The sequence below is a fragment of the Ascaphus truei genome, chromosome 7 (genome assembly GCF_040206685.1).
Source record: "Ascaphus truei isolate aAscTru1 chromosome 7, aAscTru1.hap1, whole genome shotgun sequence".
Lineage (NCBI taxonomy): Eukaryota > Metazoa > Chordata > Amphibia > Anura > Ascaphidae > Ascaphus > Ascaphus truei.
In genome coordinates, this window is record NC_134489.1 from 26,459,411 (window position 1) to 26,482,092 (window position 22,682).

General features: G+C 43.2%; 1 protein-coding gene, 5 non-coding genes and 3 pseudogenes across 6 annotated transcripts; all 9 read left to right on the plus strand.

Moving 5' to 3' along the window:
* The first annotated feature begins 377 nt into the window (after positions 1–377).
* On the plus strand, positions 378–589 carry LOC142500206 (U2 spliceosomal RNA; annotated as a pseudogene).
* Positions 590–1,406: 817 nt separating this feature from the next.
* LOC142500676 (U2 spliceosomal RNA) lies at positions 1,407–1,597 on the plus strand. The gene has a single exon (XR_012803208.1). It is a non-coding gene; the product is annotated as a U2 spliceosomal RNA (small nuclear RNA).
* An 817-nt stretch (positions 1,598–2,414) lies between these two features.
* Positions 2,415–2,605, plus strand: LOC142500678 (U2 spliceosomal RNA). Its single transcript, XR_012803210.1, has one exon. It is a non-coding gene; the product is annotated as a U2 spliceosomal RNA (small nuclear RNA).
* Positions 2,606–3,485: 880 nt separating this feature from the next.
* Positions 3,486–4,814, plus strand: LOC142499926 (uncharacterized). Its single transcript, XM_075609980.1, has one exon. The coding sequence runs from the start codon at positions 3,486–3,488 to the stop codon at positions 4,812–4,814; it is 1,329 nt and encodes a 442-aa protein (XP_075466095.1).
* A 3,760-nt stretch (positions 4,815–8,574) lies between these two features.
* On the plus strand, positions 8,575–8,782 carry LOC142500101 (U2 spliceosomal RNA; annotated as a pseudogene).
* Positions 8,783–11,782: 3,000 nt separating this feature from the next.
* LOC142500214 (U2 spliceosomal RNA) lies at positions 11,783–11,969 on the plus strand. The gene has a single exon (XR_012802854.1). It is a non-coding gene; the product is annotated as a U2 spliceosomal RNA (small nuclear RNA).
* A 6,414-nt stretch (positions 11,970–18,383) lies between these two features.
* LOC142500181 (U2 spliceosomal RNA) lies at positions 18,384–18,561 on the plus strand (annotated as a pseudogene).
* A 2,874-nt stretch (positions 18,562–21,435) lies between these two features.
* On the plus strand, positions 21,436–21,630 carry LOC142500027 (U2 spliceosomal RNA). Its single transcript, XR_012802779.1, has one exon. It is a non-coding gene; the product is annotated as a U2 spliceosomal RNA (small nuclear RNA).
* Positions 21,631–22,447: 817 nt separating this feature from the next.
* LOC142500679 (U2 spliceosomal RNA) lies at positions 22,448–22,638 on the plus strand. The gene has a single exon (XR_012803211.1). It is a non-coding gene; the product is annotated as a U2 spliceosomal RNA (small nuclear RNA).
* Positions 22,639–22,682: the final 44 nt, after the last annotated feature.

Consider the following 22,682-nt stretch of genomic DNA (forward strand, 5'->3'; position numbering starts at 1 on the left):
TTTGTGTAAAGTAAGTAAAGAGTGTACTGAAAAGTAACAGAAGAAAATATTGAATGGAATTTATGTCTTTGTTTGTATGAAATGTAAAAGTGTCAAGTATTTATTGCTTGCAGGAAATGTATTTAAGAGAAAGGGATATATGTGAAATTATGGAATGTAAATGTTCCTTATGGAAGGAACGTTTCTAAAGTTTGGGTTTTGTTGTACAGGATGTGAAGACTGGTGTTTTTGGATGAATATTATTGTCGGGGCTTAATGTATGTAAGGGACAAAAGTTTTGATGTTATTATATGCAGAGGTTTTTTTGAATATGATGTAGTTTTTTGTAAAGTTTCCTGAGATGTAATTGTTTTTGTTATTGTCTGAAAAGCTTATTATTTACTGTTTTGTAAATCAATGAAATGTGAATAAACATTTAAAAACAAAAAAAAAAAAATCTGTTCTTATCAGTTTAATATCTGATACGTCCCCTATCTGGGGACCATATATTAAATGGATTTTTAGAACAGGGAGATGGAAGAAGAGCTTGCTCTGTCCACTCCACGCATTGACCTGGTATTGCAGTACCTCCAGGACCGGTGCACTTCCCTTTGGGGATATTTGGCTTGTATCAAAAAATAGAAACAAATGACTGTCTGACAGAAAAAAAACAAACATGCATTTTTGGCTCTTTCTTTTGCAAAGAAAGAAGAAGATGAAATGACGACAAAATAAAGCCTCCTTCTTTTTGCTGTGTCTTGTTTGCTCTTTTGCGTGGCTTCTTACTTTCTTTTCTTTTCAGCTCCTCCTCGCATGGAGCAGGAGTGCCGCCTGCTGCCTAGCCTAATTCAGTCCGAACGAGCAGATGCCTAAGAAACTCCTGTTGAAGCTGTATCCAAATAGCCTGCATAGCAAACACTGCAGCAGCAAGCAGCAAATGCCTTGACTTGCTGGCTTCTTGTCACAATGGCTGGCTGGCTGGCTGGCTGGCTGAAATGACCTGAACTGAAAAGCCCAGCCACTGGCTGCTTGCTTGCTGCCTGAGTTTCATGGCAGCCCAGACGAGTCGGCTAGCAGAGAAAAAGTGGGCGGTTCCTATGCAAATAAGCAGACGAAGCCTGGTGCCGGAAAAAGAACTGGAAGCATGTGCCTTTTTGGCTGTTTGCTGGCCATGCGGGCCCCCCAGCAGTGTGTGCGGCTGCTTTTCTTTACTCCATAGAAAGTCTTTGGCTTTTGCATCCGTCGTCGTCGTCGCCGCCGCTGCTGCATAGACTCCCCGGAGCTGTGTCGGAAGGAGCGGAGGGACTGGAGGCATGCCTGCTGGGGGAGGAGGCGAGCGGGCAGCCAGCGGCTCCCTCTGCCCTTCTCCCTAAAGCGTAGCGCCCCCGGCCGTCGGGCGGCGCTCAGGCGGGGGCCCATTTCTGGTTATCGCTTCTCGGCCTTTTGGCTAAGATCAAGTGTAGTATCTGTTCTTATCAGTTTAATATCTGATACGTCCCCTATCTGGGGACCATATATTAAATGGATTTTTAGAACAGGGAGATGGAAGAAGAGCTTGCTCTGTCCACTCCACGCATTGACCTGGTATTGCAGTACCTCCAGGACCGGTGCACTTCCCTTTGGGGATATTTGGCTTGTATCAAAAAATAGAAACAAATGACTGTCTGACAGAAAAAAAACAAACATGCATTTTTGGCTCTTTCTTTTGCAAAGAAAGAAGAAGATGAAATGACGACAAAATAAAGCCTCCTTCTTTTTGCTGTGTCTTGTTTGCTCTTTTGCGTGGCTTCTTACTTTCTTTTCTTTTCAGCTCCTCCTCGCATGGAGCAGGAGTGCCGCCTGCTGCCTAGCCTAATTCAGTCCGAACGAGCAGATGCCTAAGAAACTCCTGTTGAAGCTGTATCCAAATAGCCTGCATAGCAAACACTGCAGCAGCAAGCAGCAAATGCCTTGACTTGCTGGCTTCTTGTCACAATGGCTGGCTGGCTGGCTGGCTGGCTGAAATGACCTGAACTGAAAAGCCCAGCCACTGGCTGCTTGCTTGCTGCCTGAGTTTCATGGCAGCCCAGACGAGTCGGCTAGCAGAGAAAAAGTGGGCGGTTCCTATGCAAATAAGCAGACGAAGCCTGGTGCCGGAAAAAGAACTGGAAGCATGTGCCTTTTTGGCTGTTTGCTGGCCATGCGGGCCCCCCAGCAGTGTGTGCGGCTGCTTTTCTTTACTCCATAGAAAGTCTTTGGCTTTTGCATCCGTCGTCGTCGTCGCCGCCGCTGCTGCATAGACTCCCCGGAGCTGTGTCGGAAGGAGCGGAGGGACTGGAGGCATGCCTGCTGGGGGAGGAGGCGAGCGGGCAGCCAGCGGCTCCCTCTGCCCTTCTCCCTAAAGCGTAGCGCCCCCGGCCGTCGGGCGGCGCTCAGGCGGGGGCCCATTTCTGGTTATCGCTTCTCGGCCTTTTGGCTAAGATCAAGTGTAGTATCTGTTCTTATCAGTTTAATATCTGATACGTCCCCTATCTGGGGACCATATATTAAATGGATTTTTAGAACAGGGAGATGGAAGAAGAGCTTGCTCTGTCCACTCCACGCATTGACCTGGTATTGCAGTACCTCCAGGACCGGTGCACTTCCCTTTGGGGATATTTGGCTTGTATCAAAAAATAGAAACAAATGACTGTCTGACAGAAAAAAAACAAACATGCATTTTTGGCTCTTTCTTTTGCAAAGAAAGAAGAAGATGAAATGACGACAAAATAAAGCCTCCTTCTTTTTGCTGTGTCTTGTTTGCTCTTTTGCGTGGCTTCTTACTTTCTTTTCTTTTCAGCTCCTCCTCGCATGGAGCAGGAGTGCCGCCTGCTGCCTAGCCTAATTCAGTCCGAACGAGCAGATGCCTAAGAAACTCCTGTTGAAGCTGTATCCAAATAGCCTGCATAGCAAACACTGCAGCAGCAAGCAGCAAATGCCTTGACTTGCTGGCTTCTTGTCACAATGGCTGGCTGGCTGGCTGGCTGGCTGAAATGACCTGAACTGAAAAGCCCAGCCACTGGCTGCTTGCTTGCTGCCTGAGTTTCATGGCAGCCCAGACGAGTCGGCTAGCAGAGAAAAAGTGGGCGGTTCCTATGCAAATAAGCAGACGAAGCCTGGTGCCGGAAAAAGAACTGGAAGCATGTGCCTTTTTGGCTGTTTGCTGGCCATGCGGGCCCCCCAGCAGTGTGTGCGGCTGCTTTTCTTTACTCCATAGAAAGTCTTTGGCTTTTGCATCCGTCGTCGTCGTCGCCGCCGCTGCTGCATAGACTCCCCGGAGCTGTGTCGGAAGGAGCGGAGGGACTGGAGGCATGCCTGCTGGGGGAGGAGGCGAGCGGGCAGCCAGCGGCTCCCTCTGCCCTTCTCCCTAAAGCGTAGCGCCCCCGGCCGTCGGGCGGCGCTCAGGCGGGGGCCCATTTCTGGTTATCGCTTCTCGGCTTTTGGCTAAGACCAAGTGTCTTGGGCCGTTTCGGGGAGGGATCGCGACCATGTCGTCGGATGACACATCCGTGCCGGCTTATGCGCGGCTGAAAGATTCAGTACGATTGGAATTTACGAAGGAAAGAAAAGATAGAAGTCTGGAATACATTGTGAAGAAGCTCTTACTAGGACTTTTCGAGGTAAGAATTGATCAAATTCTGGCAATTCAAGATTACCCTAAAAGAGGTGTATATGATGTTACCTTTACAAGTGGGATAATATGCCAAAATTTTCACAAAAACCTGCAAGAGCATATCAAAGACCCCCTTCTGGAAGGAGTAAAGGTTACCCTGCACCATCTTAATGAGGAAAAACTGCTTATTGTTAAAATGTATTCCCCACACGTCCCCGCAGATGAGATAAAAACCTTTCTGGACAGATATTGCACAAAAGTTGTCTTTGTGGGGAATATTAATAATGAATTTGGCATTTGGACGTCCAAAAGGAAGTTTCTGGTGACTTTTAAAAAAGACCCGTTAGGTCTAGATGGAGTAATGAGACCTCCAGCCAGGTTCAAATTGGGAAAATTCAATGGCGACCTATTTTATGCAGGGATGCCTTTTTTTTGTCGTTTGTGCACAAAGTATGGGCACACAAAGGAAAGCTGCAAAGAAAAAACATATTGTACAAACTGTGGAGCGTTTGACCATGATATGAGGAACTGTACTGAAGGCAAGAAATGCAATTTATGTCAAAAAACTGGTCATTTGTACAGTTTCTGCCCACAGCGTTATCGCCAAAACGCGGCAGACACAAAAAAGAAGGAATCAGAAAAACCCAAAGAAGATTCACAAAGAGAAAGGGCGGAAGAATCAGCAATGGGAGTGTCTCAGCTGGTTGTGAAGGAAACGCCCGAGGAGTTGCTGACCTCTGGAGAGCCTATACTGTCCGTAATACCGGGAACGGAGCAGACGGAGCCGATGTCAGAAGAACGCTCAGAAGCGAAGGCTTGGGGGAGTTCTGATGACGATGGTTCTGGGCAAAAAAATCCAAAAAGAAGCAAATGGGAGGAATCACAAAAAAAAGAAACCAAGACTGCAAGAAAGAAAATTTATGTGGAAACTTTTAAAACACCAGGAATGGGGATAGAAACCTACAATCCTTATAGTGTACTGCAGGACGAGGGAGGAGTGGAACCAGAACTGAGTATGGAAGCGATGGAGGCACTACAGGGTTCAGAGATGATAGGGTCCCCGGTAGATGACTCCTATGGGGGGGTTGGAAACTCCTCTCCATGTGATATGAGTTTTCTCAGTCAAGAAGCAGCGGAGGCTTTTGGAACCGGAAATTTAGACTTTGATGAAGGTATGAATGAAATGATTTTGGACGCTCAATGATGGGGGTAACACTTAAAGGCCTCACTTTTAATGTGAGAAGTATTAAAGATAAAATTAGACGGAAAACTATTTTTGATTATTTAGCTACGTTAAGTATAACAGTGTGTTTTTTACAAGAATGTGGTATCCCGCACATGCAAAAATATAATGACTACAAGAAAGATTGGGTGCATGGGCCATCGGTATGGTCAGGGTCAAATGAAAATAAAACTGCAGGGATTGCATTTTTATTTAAAGGAAATGTGGAAGTTACAACAATTAGAGAATTAGTACCAGGAAGACTAATGAAAATAAGCACTTTAATTGATGGTAACAGATGGGATTTTATAAATGTGTATACACCTCCAGACAAAAAAGAAAGAACAGAAATTTTAAAACAGTTAACCCTTTTCTTAGATAGTCCCTGTCCCCTGGTGATAGGCGGGGACTTTAATTGTATTATGAGAGGTGAAACTAGAATTGGGAAAAGCCACAGTAGAAATTATGACAAAACTGCTGGTCATTTAAAAAATATAGTAACAGATTTTAATTTACAGGATGTTTTTAAACGGTGTTACACCGGGAAAACAGAGGCTGAAGGCATGACATGGAGCAATGGAATTAGTTGCTCCAGAATTGATTTTTGTTTTTGCACTAAAGAGTTAAAACCGATCAAATGTCAACTACTAGAGAATGTGTTATCAGACCATAAAGTCTTGATGTTTGAAATAGGAAGTGACAGGGAAAAAAGGATAAATAGAAGTACATGGAAACTAAACACCACTTTGCTAGAAGATAAAGAAATATGTGCAAAACTTAGTATAAAAATTAAAGAATGGCAAAAACAAAAAAATGTAAGTATGTCTTGTTTTAAATGGTGGGAGAATTTTAAAAAGAAAATCAAATCCTTTTTTATAAAAGCAGGTCAGGAGAAAGCTAGAGAAAAAAGAATGTTTTTTGATAAATTAAACCTTAAGATACAAACACTATACAAACTAAAAGAAGCGGGGTGCGAAATAAAAGAAGAATTGGAAAAAACAAAAAAAGAAATTAAGAAAATATTAGAAATAAGAGGTAAAGAAATAATATTTAATTCAAGAGTTAAACATATAGAAGAAAATGAAAAATGCACAAGATATTTTTTTAAGAAAAATGCGGTGAAAAAAGAATTAATAGAAGAAATGGACGGTGAAAAAACCCTTAAAAATATTTTAATAAAAGTGGCAGACTTTTATAAAAAATTGTATGAGGAAAAAAAGATTGATAAAGATTTTACTAATGATATTTTAAAAGAATTAACAGCTAAATTAAATAAGGAAGATCAAGTTTTTTTAAATAAAGAGTTTAAAATAGAAGAGGTTTTGGAAACTATAAAAAGTTTTAAAACAAACAAAGTGCCAGGAGAAGACGGATTGCCAATTGAATTTTATACCACTTTTTGGGATATTTTAAAAGAGGATATGCTATGTATTTTTAAAGAATGTTTTAATACAAAGAAACTGCCATTGTCTTGGAAAAAAGGAACAGTCACGCTTTTATATAAAAAAGGGGATAAAAAAGACATTAAAAATTGGAGACCCATAACCCTTTTAAATAGTGATTATAAAATTTTAGCTAAAATGTGTGCAAATCGTTTTAAGCAAGTTGCAGGAAAGATAATACATAGCAATCAAGTGTGCGCCATACCAGGCAGGAACATGTGGGAGAATCTGAATCTGGTTAAGAATGTGATAGATAATGTGAAAAGTAGAGAACAAAAATTAGCTATCTTAACTATAGATTTTGAGAAAGCCTTTGACAGGGTCTCACACGAGTTCCTGTTTTTAGTACTGGGAAAAATGGGAATACCAGATGGTTTTTTAAAGGTTTTAAAGGCTTTTTATGATGGATGTTCTAGTAAAGTGTTAATTAATGGTTTTAAGACAGAAGAAGTAATGTTGAATTCAGGAGTGAAGCAAGGGTGTCCTCTCTCCCCTTTACTGTTCATATGTGTGTTAGAACCCCTTCTATGCGCAATCAGAAAAGATAAAAGAATTAAGGGAGTACCATTGCCAGGAGGAGGAGGTATAGAAACAAAAATTATGGCATATATGGACGATATTACCACACTGTGTAAAGACCAAAGATCGCTCCAAATGACAATAAAACAAATAGAGTGGTTTTGTATAGCATCGGGTTTTAAAATCAATTATAACAAAAGCAATGTCTTAAAAATAGGTAAGTGGGAAGACTTAGACCTAGCAGAAATCTCAACAACAATGTCTGTAGACATCCTGGGAATAAATTTTAACGAGCAGAATAATGGGTTACAGAATTGGGAAAAAATTATAGACAAGCTTAAAAAGAAAATACTGATGTGGAATATGAGGAATTTATCAATGGAAGGGAAAATCTTAATGGTAAAAATGGGTATCCTCCCAATACTGTTATATACTGGGTTGGTGTTTCCGCCGCCCAAAGAGGTACTACAAAAAATAACAAAAATGTGTTTTACTTTTTTTTGGAGCTCACCATCAGAAAAACTTAAAAGAGAAACAGTATGCAAAGAAAGGGAAAAAGGGGGAAGAGGTTTTCCAGACCTGGGTTTATTCCTTTATGTAAAATTTTTGGCTTTTTGCATCCAGAACATTGAAAAAGAAAATTATTGGTCCTTTTTCCTGAAATATGAAATAGGTTTGTTTGCAAAGAAATACAATTGGTTTAAAATTTCCTTAAAAACACCGTTTGTGTTATGTTTATCAGAGGCATATGAAATTTTAGAAAGAACAGTAAAAATGTATAAGTTACAAAACAAAACAGTAGAAGAGATGTCTGATCAAAAAAAATTAACCAAAAGTATAAAAAAAGATGAAATGTTGTGTACTATTACATATATGAATGAACAAGAATGTAAAAAAATTTGGGAAAGAGTAGCAGAAAAAGAACTTTTTAACCAACAGAAGGACATTACGTGGCAATGTGCACACCAGTGTTTGCCAACAAGACATTTCCAGCATAGGAGGGGCCTGGCAGCATGCGCCAAGTGCCCGAGGGAAAATTGTCCAAATGACGAAACAATGTTACATATTATGTGGTCATGTCAGTATGCGAAAAAAGTGTGGGGAAAAGTGTTTTTACTGCTGAAATGGATAGGGGGTTTGGAAAACCTAAACCATGAAACAATCCTGTATGGAAAATTTGAATTGCAGTCAAAAAATCAAAACAACATTGTGTGGAAAATAATAAATTGTATAAAGGAAGCGCTATGGAAAGTAAGAAACTTACTACTGTATGATAGGCAAGAATTATCAGTAAATGATTGTCTGTCTTTAGGGTTCAGCCAAATGTATATATATTATCTAATAGATAAAAAGAAGGAGAACAAAGAAAAAACGGTTTTATGGGGTATACAAATATGGTCTGCAATATTATACAAATAATTAATAGTTTTGTTATTTTCTTGAGTAAATATGCTTTTACAAAAGGGAGAAGAAAGTATGTTGTGTTTGGCAAAGAAAAAGTGTTAAATGTTTGGGCATTTAGGTGCCCTGGGTCCCTTTTCGTGGAGTACCGGAGAGTAGAGGTGGGCCGGTGCTCCCCTCTGTGGCGTAAGCCAAGGAGGAAAAGCATATGGAAACAGATGGAAAAGAAAGTGGTGGTTTTTGGTAGCAATTTGATTTGCGTGATAGGTCATAATTCCTGTTTAGAATATATTATAAAAAAAATACATAAAATGTATTATCTGCAAAAATGTGGGGTTCTTGTAATGTTGGGGAGGTTTATTATTTTTCGAAAAGTTAGCTTCTTTTTTCTGTATACAGGATAAAGTTTTCTGTCAATAAAAAAAAAAAAAAAAATCTGTTCTTATCAGTTTAATATCTGATACGTCCCCTATCTGGGGACCATATATTAAATGGATTTTTAGAACAGGGAGATGGAAGAAGAGCTTGCTCTGTCCACTCCACGCATTGACCTGGTATTGCAGTACCTCCAGGACCGGTGCACTTCCCTTTGGGGATATTTGGCTTGTATCAAAAAATAGAAACAAATGACTGTCTGACAGAAAAAAAACAAACATGCATTTTTGGCTCTTTCTTTTGCAAAGAAAGAAGAAGATGAAATGACGACAAAATAAAGCCTCCTTCTTTTTGCTGTGTCTTGTTTGCTCTTTTGCGTGGCTTCTTACTTTCTTTTCTTTTCAGCTCCTCCTCGCATGGAGCAGGAGTGCCGCCTGCTGCCTAGCCTAATTCAGTCCGAACGAGCAGATGCCTAAGAAACTCCTGTTGAAGCTGTATCCAAATAGCCTGCATAGCAAACACTGCAGCAGCAAGCAGCAAATGCCTTGACTTGCTGGCTTCTTGTCACAATGGCTGGCTGGCTGGCTGGCTGGCTGAAATGACCTGAACTGAAAAGCCCAGCCACTGGCTGCTTGCTTGCTGCCTGAGTTTCATGGCAGCCCAGACGAGTCGGCTAGCAGAGAAAAAGTGGGCGGTTCCTATGCAAATAAGCAGACGAAGCCTGGTGCCGGAAAAAGAACTGGAAGCATGTGCCTTTTTGGCTGTTTGCTGGCCATGCGGGCCCCCCAGCAGTGTGTGCGGCTGCTTTTCTTTACTCCATAGAAAGTCTTTGGCTTTTGCATCCGTCGTCGTCGTCGCCGCCGCTGCTGCATAGACTCCCCGGAGCTGTGTCGGAAGGAGCGGAGGGACTGGAGGCATGCCTGCTGGGGGAGGAGGCGAGCGGGCAGCCAGCGGCTCCCTCTGCCCTTCTCCCTAAAGCGTAGCGCCCCCGGCCGTCGGGCGGCGCTCAGGCGGGGGCCCATTTCTGGTTATCGCTTCTCGGCCTTTTGGCTCAGATCAAGTGTCTGGGCTGAGAGGTTGCGCTGAGTCTGTGACTCCTTGGCCTTGGGTCATCGCTTCCTGGGGAGCTTAAGACCCATGCTGCTATGAGGGAGTCACGCTAACTCGAGCACGGGAGGCGATCAGGAGAGAGAGAAGGAGAGGGGCCGGCGCCTTGGCCTTGAGGGATCGTTCCCCAGGAACTAAACCCTCATGCTGCTATAAGGGTGCCGCACCTGACCCTGGAAGGCCGGTTTGGACGGAGAGAATAAAGATGGAGGCTGGAAGTTCTGGAAGAAACACCATCAGACTCCTGGTGGTGGAGGCTGAGAGATGGCGTGTGGGACTCCAAACCATCGTGGAGGAGATCCTGAGAGATTTGCTGGAAGTGGATATCGGCAGCATTTACTGCTTGCAGGCGTTCCCAAGGAAGGGGATTTATGATGTATCGTTTGGAGAAGAGATGGAGTGCGGCAATGCATATGAGGCATGCAAGAAGAGAGCAGTTGACCTAGAAAAGAGGGGAATTCGTGCAGTGCCTAGCTTTTTGCTGGAGGAGCGCCAAATGCTTGTACACATGTACAATGCTTTTGTGGAAAAAGAAGAAATTGTAGCGTTTTTGGAGAGATTTTGTGCTGTGGTGGGTGGTGGTGGAAAACAAAGAAATATGTACGGGATCTTTAACGGCGAAAGATTGTTTAATGTATGTTTCAGACTGGACTTTGAGAATGGAGGGGGAGTGATGCACCCCCCGGACAATTTCTGTATTGGAGTGAACAAAGGCTTCCTGAGGTATCCAGGGAGACCCAATGGGAGAATATGTCGGAATTGTAACAAGGAAGGACATGTCGCGGCGCTTTGTAGCGCACCAAAGAGATGTGACAATTGTGGTGTTACGGGACATTTGGCACGTCAGTGCCTCAAAAAGACTCATGTGCGGGGGACAAAAACAGGTAGATGGGGAAATGTGGTGAAAGTTTTAGATGAGGGTAAGGAAGAGAAGGAAATAAAATCTGGAGAAATGGTAGTAGAACAGAGGCAGCAAAGAATGAAGGAGGAAGGTGTAAGTGTTGGTGAAGATAAGGATGAAGGAAAGGGGGACAGCATGGGGGAGGAGGGATTTAGCGTGCAGGAGGTGGAAAGTGAGTCTGAGAGTAGTGGACAGGATAGTGGGGAGGGAGACAGTAAGGGGGAGGAGGAGGAGAATTGTATTAAAACAGATAGAGAGACTGTATGGTGTGGTGAAGATAAGGATGAAAGGAAAGGGGACAGTATAAGGGAGGGGAAAATCAGCGTGCAGGAGGAGGAAAATGAGTCTGAGGGTAGTGGGGAGGATAGTGAGGAGGAAGATGAGCTGGAGGAAGAGAGTGTGTCTGTGGAGGTAGAGGGGGAGGAAATGGAAGGGGGAGAGGAAGAAGAAGAGGGTACGTTTGAGGAGGAGGAGGCAAGGGAAAAGGAGGAGGAAAGGGAAAAGGTGGAGAGAATAAGAAAAGTATTTCAGTGGGGAGCAGAGAATGCAGAATCGTGGAGTTATTTTTGTAATGACAAGCAATGAAAGAAAGCCATAAAGGTTTTAAAGAAAAAAATTATCGATGATTGTGTAAGGAATATGAGAGGATGTTAAGGAATTATTATATATGTCTGAAGTGTGAAATATGAGAGCTTTATAAATGCATAGTATAGAAAGTTTATTGTTTGATAAATTGGAATTTTGTGAAATTTTATGTTTGAGTGTTTAGATCGTAATTAAATGTATACTAAATTCGAAAGGTCTGAAATAGAAAGGGATATATGTGAAATAATGAGAAGTAGGTTTTGTTTCTGTATAAATAATATGGTGTATATATGCTAATGTAATGAAGGGAAAAGGATAGAATAGGATGTTGAAGGAATGATTATATATGTCTGAAGTGTGAAATATGAGAGCTTTATAAATGCATAGTATAGAAAGTTTATTGTTTGATAAATTGGAATTTTGTGAAATTTTAATTTTGGGGGGTTATATCGTAATTAAATGTATACTAAATTCGAAAGGGCTGAAATAGAAAGGGATATATGGGAAATAATGAAATGTAGGTTTTGGTTCTGTATAAGTATTATGGTGTATATATGTTAATGTAATGTATACTGTTCTTTGTTATTTTTCGAAAAGTGAAAAAATTGTAAAAATTTACCATTATGTTTGAATAAAAAAAAAAAAAAAAAAAAATCTGTTCTTATCAGTTTAATATCTGATACGTCCCCTATCTGGGGACCATATATTAAATGGATTTTTAGAACAGGGAGATGGAAGAAGAGCTTGCTCTGTCCACTCCACGCATTGACCTGGTATTGCAGTACCTCCAGGACCGGTGCACTTCCCTTTGGGGATATTTGGCTTGTATCAAAAAATAGAAACAAATGACTGTCTGACAGAAAAAAAACAAACATGCATTTTTGGCTCTTTCTTTTGCAAAGAAAGAAGAAGATGAAATGACGACAAAATAAAGCCTCCTTCTTTTTGCTGTGTCTTGTTTGCTCTTTTGCGTGGCTTCTTACTTTCTTTTCTTTTCAGCTCCTCCTCGCATGGAGCAGGAGTGCCGCCTGCTGCCTAGCCTAATTCAGTCCGAACGAGCAGATGCCTAAGAAACTCCTGTTGAAGCTGTATCCAAATAGCCTGCATAGCAAACACTGCAGCAGCAAGCAGCAAATGCCTTGACTTGCTGGCTTCTTGTCACAATGGCTGGCTGGCTGGCTGGCTGGCTGAAATGACCTGAACTGAAAAGCCCAGCCACTGGCTGCTTGCTTGCTGCCTGAGTTTCATGGCAGCCCAGACGAGTCGGCTAGCAGAGAAAAAGTGGGCGGTTCCTATGCAAATAAGCAGACGAAGCCTGGTGCCGGAAAAAGAACTGGAAGCATGTGCCTTTTTGGCTGTTTGCTGGCCATGCGGGCCCCCCAGCAGTGTGTGCGGCTGCTTTTCTTTACTCCATAGAAAGTCTTTGGCTTTTGCATCCGTCGTCGTCGTCGCCGCCGCTGCTGCATAGACTCCCCGGAGCTGTGTCGGAAGGAGCGGAGGGACTGGAGGCATGCCTGCTGGGGGAGGAGGCGAGCGGGCAGCCAGCGGCTCCCTCTGCCCTTCTCCCTAAAGCGTAGCGCCCCCGGCCGTCGGGCGGCGCTCAGGCGGGGGCCCATTTCTGGTTATCGCTTCTCGGCCTTTTGGCTAAGACCAAGTGTCTGAAACCAGAAGGCCAACGGTGAGAGAAGGACCGTCCCCTTGGCCTTGGAGCATCGCCAGAAATGGCTTAAGCTCTTTGCTGCTTTAGGGGGGGCGCGCCTGATCTTGGGACGAGCGATGGCGTTCGGAGGAGGAGGTATGCGGAGCACAGTCCGCTTTCAGATCGAGGAGGAGGAAAGAGGTAGAGTCGGACTACGCTTTATCATGGAGGAGATTTTGGCCAAAATGGAGTTGGACTTTGCGAAGATCCGGTGTATCCAGGATTTCCCCCGCCAGGGAATATTCGATGTGACTTGTTACCAGGACAACGAGTGCTTATATATGTACGAGGAAACAAAGAAGTTGTTGGACGACCCTAAGATGAGGGGAATTCAGGTAATCCCCAGCTTTCAATTGGGTGAGAAACCACTGACAGTACATATGTACAACCCCTTTGCAAACCCACTGGACATTGAAGTTTTCCTGAAAAGATACTGCCTGGTAGTTAAAGGGGGAGAAGAATTAACAAATGACTATGGCATTTTCAATGGCAAAAGGAGATACTGGGTTCGTTTCAGACCTGATTCAGGAAGCGTGTCAGGGGTCATGTACCCGCCGGCCAGCTTTGACTTGGGGGGAAACCGAGGGTTCCTGTTTTACCCAGGGCAGCCGGTATACTGTAGAAATTGTCGGAAGTATGGGCACACAAAGTTCGAATGTGACAAATCTGGGACCATATGTCGAAACTGTGGGGAAGGTGGTCATACGGCTATGAGGTGTGACAAACCCCGCAAATGTGACCTTTGTGGGGGAACGGGTCACTTAGCCAGACAGTGTCCAAAAAGACCGTACTCCCATGCGGCCAGGATGCAAAGAAAAGAGGAAGAAGAAGAGGAAGATCGTATGGAAAAGGAGAGAGAGAGAGAGAGAGAGAGGGGGAACGAGAGATCTGAAAACCCCGAGAAGGCAAATGAGGAGGAGGGGGAGCAGGAGGTGATGCAGGAAACAGGAGATGAAAGAACAGAAGTTGAGAGGAACAATAAGGGAGTTGACCCTGTGATAGAAGAAGAGGACATGGTACAGGTATCAGTGACTCCGATAGAGAGAGATTCTCAGACAAATACTGAAGAAGAGTCCATAGGAATACCTAAAGATCTTAGAATATCACAGGAAGAGATGCCGGCAGAAGACGGGTCGGAAACATCAGAGGAAGATGGTGTGGTCAAAGGGGGAAAGCGGCCAAAATTCATGACGCCAAAACGTCGGGGAATATGTAAAAAAAAGAGAGGGAAGGTAACGATGCCGCCAAACTTTGTCCATCCTACAAAATTTGAGATGCTACAGTTCGTGGAGGAGGGGGAGCTGAAAACTTTCAGTACAGAGGAGATGATGGGAGACTTTCCAAGCCCGGTGAGTTCTATAGGAGACGGAAGTGAAGGAGGGACATCAAGTCCTAGAGCTTCAATGGAGGGATGGAGTCCCAGTGAAGAAGGGAATGGGGGAGTGCCAATAAGCCCAGGAGATCCAAAGGAGGGATGTAGTGGTGTGATTACAGAGGGGGAAGCACCATATAGAGACTTATTGCTTTTGTCCCCAGGGAGCATGCCATATGTGGAGGATGATGCAGTAGTGCAGTTGCAGGAGACAACTGGGTATGCTATCTAGGGAGAGGGTAGTGATGTTTGTTTTCTGCAACATAAATGTCTATCACAGTTGTTTCCCTGAATGTAAGGAGTATCAGAGCACCTGCAAGAAGAGCAATGATATTAGAGTACGTGGCTAAACAAAAAAGTGACATAATTTGCTTACAAGAGTGTGCAATAAATGATATACCACCTAAGACGGAATGGAAATTTGGGGAAGCTGTGTGGTCTGGGTGTCATGAGAACAGGAATAGTGGGGTAGGAGTGTTAGTTAGGAATAGGGAGATTAGTGTGATTAAAAATATAGTTATTGAACCCGGAAGATTGCAATGTGTTTGGTTGGGATGGAGGGGGATGAAACTGCGCATTTTTAATATATATGCTTCACCTGTAAAAAAGTTAAGAGAAGAGCTTTTTGAAATGCTTCAAATGTTTCTACCAGGGAGGGAGCCAACAATAGTTGCTGGAGATTTTAACTGTGCTTTGGAAAAGAGTGATAGAGTAGGTGGGGCTGAAGAACAGAGGCCTGATGGGACGAGGAATCTCCTCAAAAATATAATAAAGGATTATGGGTTAGTAGACGCTGGGAAAAAGGGGGGGAGAAGCACAACAGTGTACACGTGGTACAGTGATAAAGGAGAGGTCCGTTCGAGAATTGATTTGATACTCCTTTCAAAGGGGATGAAGATAAGAGAATGGAAGGTGATGAAAGTAGTTTTTTCAGATCATGTGTGTATAAAGTGTAGAGTGGACGTGGAAGGGATAGTTGAATATGGCAAAGGATATTGGAAACTAAACGTGGCCCTGATGGAAAACGTAATTTGTAAAAAACAGTTTGAAAGTCTGTATGCGAGAATGAAGGCGAGGATGAGAGAATTCAGGGATGTGGTGGATTGGTGGGAGTGGTTTAAAAAAGAAACTAAAGTGTTCTTTATAAAGAAAGGGTGTGAACAGGCTAGGAAGATAGAAGAAGAATTTACAGCACTTTATTTAAGAAAGCAATTTTTGCTTAAATTAAGAAAAATGGGGTGGGATGTGGACAATGAGTTGGAGAAAGGGAGGAAAGATGTAAGAAGGCTAATTGAAAAAAAAGGTAAAAGGATCATACACGCCGCAAGAGTGGAAAAGATAGAACAAGATGAGAAGTGTACACCCTATTTTTTTAAAAAAGTTTTTTCGGAAAAAACTATAATGGGTCCAGTGTTAGATAGTAATGAGGGAGAAGTATATGGGACAGTGGAGATAGTGAAGGAAGTGGAGAAATACTATGGAATACTATTTGAGGAAAAATTCAGAGACAAAGGAATGGAGAAAGAATTATTAGAAAGAACACAATGTAAATTGGAGGTGGAAGAACAACACTTCTTGGGAAGGGACTTAAGTGAAATGGAAGTAGAGGAAGGAGTACGAAGAGGGAAGAAGGGGAAGACACCAGGGAGTGATGGGCTCCCCTATGAATTTTACTGTGAGTATTGGGGGTTGATAGGACCAGAGATGGTAAGTGTATTTAAAGAAATTTGGAAAATGGGGAAGGTGCCGGCATCCTTTCGTGAAGGAATTATCACTTTAATTTATAAAAAAGGGGATAAACGAAACCTAAAGAACTGGCGCCCAATTACACTGCTTAATGTCGACTATAAGGTTTTTGCAAAAGTGATCATGGAAAGGATGAAAGGTGTCATTGAAAAGTTGGTGGATGAAGATCAGGTATGTGCAGTACCAGGCAGACAGATTGCTGAGAACTTGGGGTTGATAAGGGACTTGCTCTGGTATTGTAAAGAAAGGAACCAGCCAGTAGTAATAGCGAACATAGATTTTGAGAAGGCGTACGACAGGTTGGCCCATAGTTTTCTTTTTAAAGTACTGGGGAAGTTAGGAATTCCAGAGGGATTGCTAAGGCAAATTAGGAATTTATATGATGGGATTTTTAGTAGAGTTATGGTGAATGGATTCTTCACGGAAGAAATACAGATAAGATCAGGAGTGAGACAGGGGTGCCCCCTGTCTCCATTGGCTTTTATATGTGCCATGGAGCCACTATTAAACGAGATCAGGAGAGACAAGGTAGTGAGAGGGGTTGAAGTCCCAGGGAGTGGGGGTAGAAGTGTAAAGACACTGGGCTATATGGACGATTTAACGGTGGTCTGCACAACACAGGCAGCAATCAAGAGAGTGAAGTTCCATATAGAAAATTTTTGTGTTGCATCAGGGTTTAGAGTGAATTGGGATAAGAGCGTTTGTAAAGCTTTTGGTGACTGGAGAGATTTAGATAAGTGCGGGATCCCCGTTGAGATGCAGCAATTGAAAATCTTAGGAGTATGGTTTGACGAGGAGCTGAAGGGGGAGAGTAACTGGGAGCAGATAGGTGAAAGGATAAATAAAAAAATACAGTTCTGGTCCCTGAGGAAGTTATCAATGGAGGGGAAAGTCTTAATCACAAAAGCGGTTCTTGTACCTATTCTGTTATACATGGGAATGGTGTTCCCTCCGACAAGTAAATGGTTGAGGAAAATAACCAGATTTTTGTTTGTTTTTTTTTGGAGCTCAGAAAAGGAAAAACTAAGAAGACAAGTTGTGTATAAAGACAAAATGAAAGGGGGGAAGGGCCTGCCTGATATAGAGGTTAGTATAGAAGCAAAATATGCACATTTTTGCATAAATCTAGTTAATAATAAAAATAACAAAGCCGCATGCTTCTGTAGATATGAGGCGGGAGGCATGTTAAGGAGGTTGGGTTTGTTTAAAATTGATTTAAGGAAACCAGTCTGTTTTGTTACCCCAGTTTTTTATGAAAGAATACAAGGTTTCATAGAGAAATTTGGGTTGTTGGGGACAGAAAGAAAGTTGTGGGAAGATCATAGGAGAATTAAAAAATTAATAAGTAGTAAAGAGGTGAGTGAGGGGATAGGTGGATTGAGTGATAAACAAGTCGCCCAAGTGTGGAGAAGGGTGAGTCAAAAAGACCTAACTAACAACCAAAAAGATTTGGCTTGGATGACGGCACATAGTTGCCTTCCTGTAAAATATTTTCAAAAGAGGAGAGATCTGTCCAGATCTGAGGTGTGTCCAAGAGAAGGTTGTGGGGGGTCGGAAAACATAGCTCACCTCTTTTGGAACTGTAGATTTGTAAGAAAGGTGTGGCGAGGTTTGGGAAAACTTGTAACTGAAGTGACAGGGGTGGGGAAGTTACAATATAATACAATGATGTATGGGGAGAGTGGGGAGGATGGAAAACAGGAGAATGTGTTGTGGAAGATTGTGAATTGTGTGAAAGAATTGATGTGGGAAGTTAGAAATGTGCTAATTTATAAGAAAGAAGTGATAGGTGTGAATGAGTGTGTTAAGATGATATTGGGGAAAATGTATGTATATTACTTGATGGATGTTAAAAAATTGGGGAAGAAGGAAGGGGAAAAAATTTGGAAGGCCACAAAGTGGAGAAGTTTAATAAGTAAGGTATAGAAAGGTCAAGGTTTTGCAAGATGAAAATGTTCTATTTTAGTAACAAAGGGTGGTATTAAAAGTAGTTTTCTTTTTGATAGTATTAAGGAGTTTAAGGGAGAGAAGGAGTGCAAGAATGGAGCACAGCGAAAGATTGAGATGTGGAGGGACGGGAGAAAAGTATGCTTTTATCATATGGAAGAGAATATGAAGAGATAAAAGATATTTAATGAAGACACTAGGTGCCTTTAGGGTCCGTATGATGGAGTATCGGAGAGTAGAGGCGGGCCGATGCTCCCCTCCACGGGTGGATCGGTGGATGAAAAGCATACAGAAAGGGAAAAAAGGGGGTTTGTAAAGGGTTGAAATAAAAAAGTGTGTATAAAACATGTTGAAAGAATATGTTGTTGAATTGTATCATGTTTGGGGTGATTGTAATGTTGGGATGGTTTATTTGTTTTTCGAAAAGTAAAAATTGTATATAAAAAACTGTTCAATAAAAACATTTAAAAAGAAAAAAAAAATCTGTTCTTATCAGTTTAATATCTGATACGTCCCCTATCTGGGGACCATATATTAAATGGATTTTTAGAACAGGGAGATGGAAGAAGAGCTTGCTCTGTCCACTCCACGCATTGACCTGGTATTGCAGTACCTCCAGGACCGGTGCACTTCCCTTTGGGGATATTTGGCTTGTATCAAAAAATAGAAACAAATGACTGTCTGACAGAAAAAAAACAAACATGCATTTTTGGCTCTTTCTTTTGCAAAGAAAGAAGAAGATGAAATGACGACAAAATAAAGCCTCCTTCTTTTTGCTGTGTCTTGTTTGCTCTTTTGCGTGGCTTCTTACTTTCTTTTCTTTTCAGCTCCTCCTCGCATGGAGCAGGAGTGCCGCCTGCTGCCTAGCCTAATTCAGTCCGAACGAGCAGATGCCTAAGAAACTCCTGTTGAAGCTGTATCCAAATAGCCTGCATAGCAAACACTGCAGCAGCAAGCAGCAAATGCCTTGACTTGCTGGCTTCTTGTCACAATGGCTGGCTGGCTGGCTGGCTGGCTGAAATGACCTGAACTGAAAAGCCCAGCCACTGGCTGCTTGCTTGCTGCCTGAGTTTCATGGCAGCCCAGACGAGTCGGCTAGCAGAGAAAAAGTGGGCGGTTCCTATGCAAATAAGCAGACGAAGCCTGGTGCCGGAAAAAGAACTGGAAGCATGTGCCTTTTTGGCTGTTTGCTGGCCATGCGGGCCCCCCAGCAGTGTGTGCGGCTGCTTTTCTTTACTCCATAGAAAGTCTTTGGCTTTTGCATCCGTCGTCGTCGTCGCCGCCGCTGCTGCATAGACTCCCCGGAGCTGTGTCGGAAGGAGCGGAGGGACTGGAGGCATGCCTGCTGGGGGAGGAGGCGAGCGGGCAGCCAGCGGCTCCCTCTGCCCTTCTCCCTAAAGCGTAGCGCCCCCGGCCGTCGGGCGGCGCTCAGGCGGGGGCCCATTTCTGGTTATCGCTTCTCGGCCTTTTGGCTCAGATCAAGTGTCTGGGCTGAGAGGTTGCTGAGACTGTACCCCCTTGGCCTTGAGTCATCGTTCCGGAAGGGACTTAAGACTCATGCTGCTATTAGGGGGGTGCGCCATCTCAGGCAGCGGGAGGTGATCAGGAGCGGACAAGGAGAGAGAGAGATGGTGAAGGGCCGGCGCCTTGGCCTTGGGGGATCGTCCTAACAGACTTAACCCCCTTGCTGCTATAAGGGTGCCGCTCCGGAGCCAATGTTGTGATTGGCGGACAAGGACGAGAAGAGAGAGAGATGGTGAAGGGCCGGCGCTTTGGCCTTGGGGGATCGTTCTAACGGACTTAACCCCCTTGTTGCTATTGGGGCGCCGCACCTGAAACTGGTGGAGACGAGCACGAGGATGGCGGCCGATGCGAATATGAAGAACTGCATCCGATTCCAGATTGATGAGACCAGACGAGCCAGTATCGGTGTTGGATACATCGTGGAGGAAGTAGTGAGAGACCTACTGGGAGTGGAATACGGAGCGATTTACAGCCTGCAGGAGTTCCTGAGAGATGGAATTCTGGATCTAACCTTTGTGGAGGAAGATAAATGCCGAAAGGCTTTTGAAAGATGCAAAGCGATCTTGAGTGATCCGAGGATGAGAGGAATTGGAGTGGTGCCAAGATTTTTACAAGTGGAGAAGCCTGTTATGGTACAAATGTTTAATGTCTTCACGAAGAAGGTGGACATTGAGAACTTTTTGAGACAATTTTGTGTATCAGTTAAGGGTGGAACTAAACTTAAAAATATGTATGGACTGTACAATGGAAAAAGACGTTTTTGGGTCAAATTTAGGCCAGACCAAGATGGGGTGGGGGGAGCTATGTACCCGCCAACAAGTTTTTGTATCGGCAGGGACAAGGGGGTCCTGAATTTTCCAGGGCAACCTGATGAAGATACTTACCATGATGAAGAGAAACAAAGACCTTTTTCAGCCAAGAGTGGTGAAGAAAAGAGACGGGACTTTTGTGAAAAAACAGAGTGTATGATGTATATTGAAAATGATGAGATGTTGTCAAGTTTTGGAGTAGACTATAGTAAGCCAGACAGAAAGCCGGGAATTTTTGCTGAGTCAGAAGAAATAGGGGGTATGGAGCACATTGAAAATGATGCGTTTTTTGACAAGGTGGAGGCAGATTTTTTTAAAGAAAAAGAGGAGAGGAGGTTTGAGTACAAAAAGGAGGAGAGGAGGTTTCAAGACAAGGTGGAGAGCAAGAGGAAAGGGGACATTAGGAGAAGGGGTAGCAAACAAGAGAGCAGTAGTGAGGACAGCAAAGAGGAGGAGGGAAAGGACACTGTGCAAGGGGGAGGTCGTGTTAGTGGAATGGGTTATGATGATGCCAGTTTTAGCGAAAAAGAAGAAGATAGGCGGTTTTTTGTAGTAAAACCAAGGAGGAAGAAAAAAAAGGGGAATTTAAAGAGAGAAGGGGAAAGTGTAAAATAATGTGATTGTAATGCAATATAATTGAACTGTTTTGAAAGTATGGAAAAAGCCTTCTGGCAGAAAAGATTTTGAGTATGGGCTAGAAAGAAAAGTATACTTGTTCTAAATGTAGGGTAAATATGAAAAATTAAAATTTAGAGTTTTTTGGAAAGGATAGAAATATAAATGGGTTTGGTTTTGAAATGTAAATGAAAATAGGTGTTTTCGGAGGGAATAGAATGATATAAAGATAAAAATCCTGATATGAAAGGTGAATTAATGTGTAAAACATGTTTGGTTTTTGAAATAGAAGAATGCTAGCAAAGTGTTGCAATAGAGTTTGTTGTAAGATTTTATGGCTGAATTTCTTCTAAAGTTTGGAAAATGATGTAATGTTGTTTGTTCTAAAGTGGGAATTTAGTAGAGATAAGACAGGAAAAAAGAAGTGTTTTTGAAATGTAGGTGATGTATATTTAGTTATTTTCGGTAAAATATGTGGAGGAATTTGAAAAGTAGTTTATGTTTCTTGACTGTATTATAGTGTTAACCATTGTGTGTTATCTGAGAATTTCTGTAAACAATTTTACTTTTGTCGGCAATAAAAATTACTATGGAAAACAAAAATCTGTTCTTATCAGTTTAATATCTGATACGTCCCCTATCTGGGGACCATATATTAAATGGATTTTTAGAACAGGGAGATGGAAGAAGAGCTTGCTCTGTCCACTCCACGCATTGACCTGGTATTGCAGTACCTCCAGGACCGGTGCACTTCCCTTTGGGGATATTTGGCTTGTATCAAAAAATAGAAACAAATGACTGTCTGACAGAAAAAAAACAAACATGCATTTTTGGCTCTTTCTTTTGCAAAGAAAGAAGAAGATGAAATGACGACAAAATAAAGCCTCCTTCTTTTTGCTGTGTCTTGTTTGCTCTTTTGCGTGGCTTCTTACTTTCTTTTCTTTTCAGCTCCTCCTCGCATGGAGCAGGAGTGCCGCCTGCTGCCTAGCCTAATTCAGTCCGAACGAGCAGATGCCTAAGAAACTCCTGTTGAAGCTGTATCCAAATAGCCTGCATAGCAAACACTGCAGCAGCAAGCAGCAAATGCCTTGACTTGCTGGCTTCTTGTCACAATGGCTGGCTGGCTGGCTGGCTGGCTGAAATGACCTGAACTGAAAAGCCCAGCCACTGGCTGCTTGCTTGCTGCCTGAGTTTCATGGCAGCCCAGACGAGTCGGCTAGCAGAGAAAAAGTGGGCGGTTCCTATGCAAATAAGCAGACGAAGCCTGGTGCCGGAAAAAGAACTGGAAGCATGTGCCTTTTTGGCTGTTTGCTGGCCATGCGGGCCCCCCAGCAGTGTGTGCGGCTGCTTTTCTTTACTCCATAGAAAGTCTTTGGCTTTTGCATCCGTCGTCGTCGTCGCCGCCGCTGCTGCATAGACTCCCCGGAGCTGTGTCGGAAGGAGCGGAGGGACTGGAGGCATGCCTGCTGGGGGAGGAGGCGAGCGGGCAGCCAGCGGCTCCCTCTGCCCTTCTCCCTAAAGCGTAGCGCCCCCGGCCGTCGGGCGGCGCTCAGGCGGGGGCCCATTTCTGGTTATCGCTTCTCGGCCTTTTGGCTAAGATCAAGTGTAGTATCTGTTCTTATCAGTTTAATATCTGATACGTCCCCTATCTGGGGACCATATATTAAATGGATTTTTAGAACAGGGAGATGGAAGAAGAGCTTGCTCTGTCCACTCCACGCATTGACCTGGTATTGCAGTACCTCCAGGACCGGTGCACTTCCCTTTGGGGATATTTGGCTTGTATCAAAAAATAGAAACAAATGACT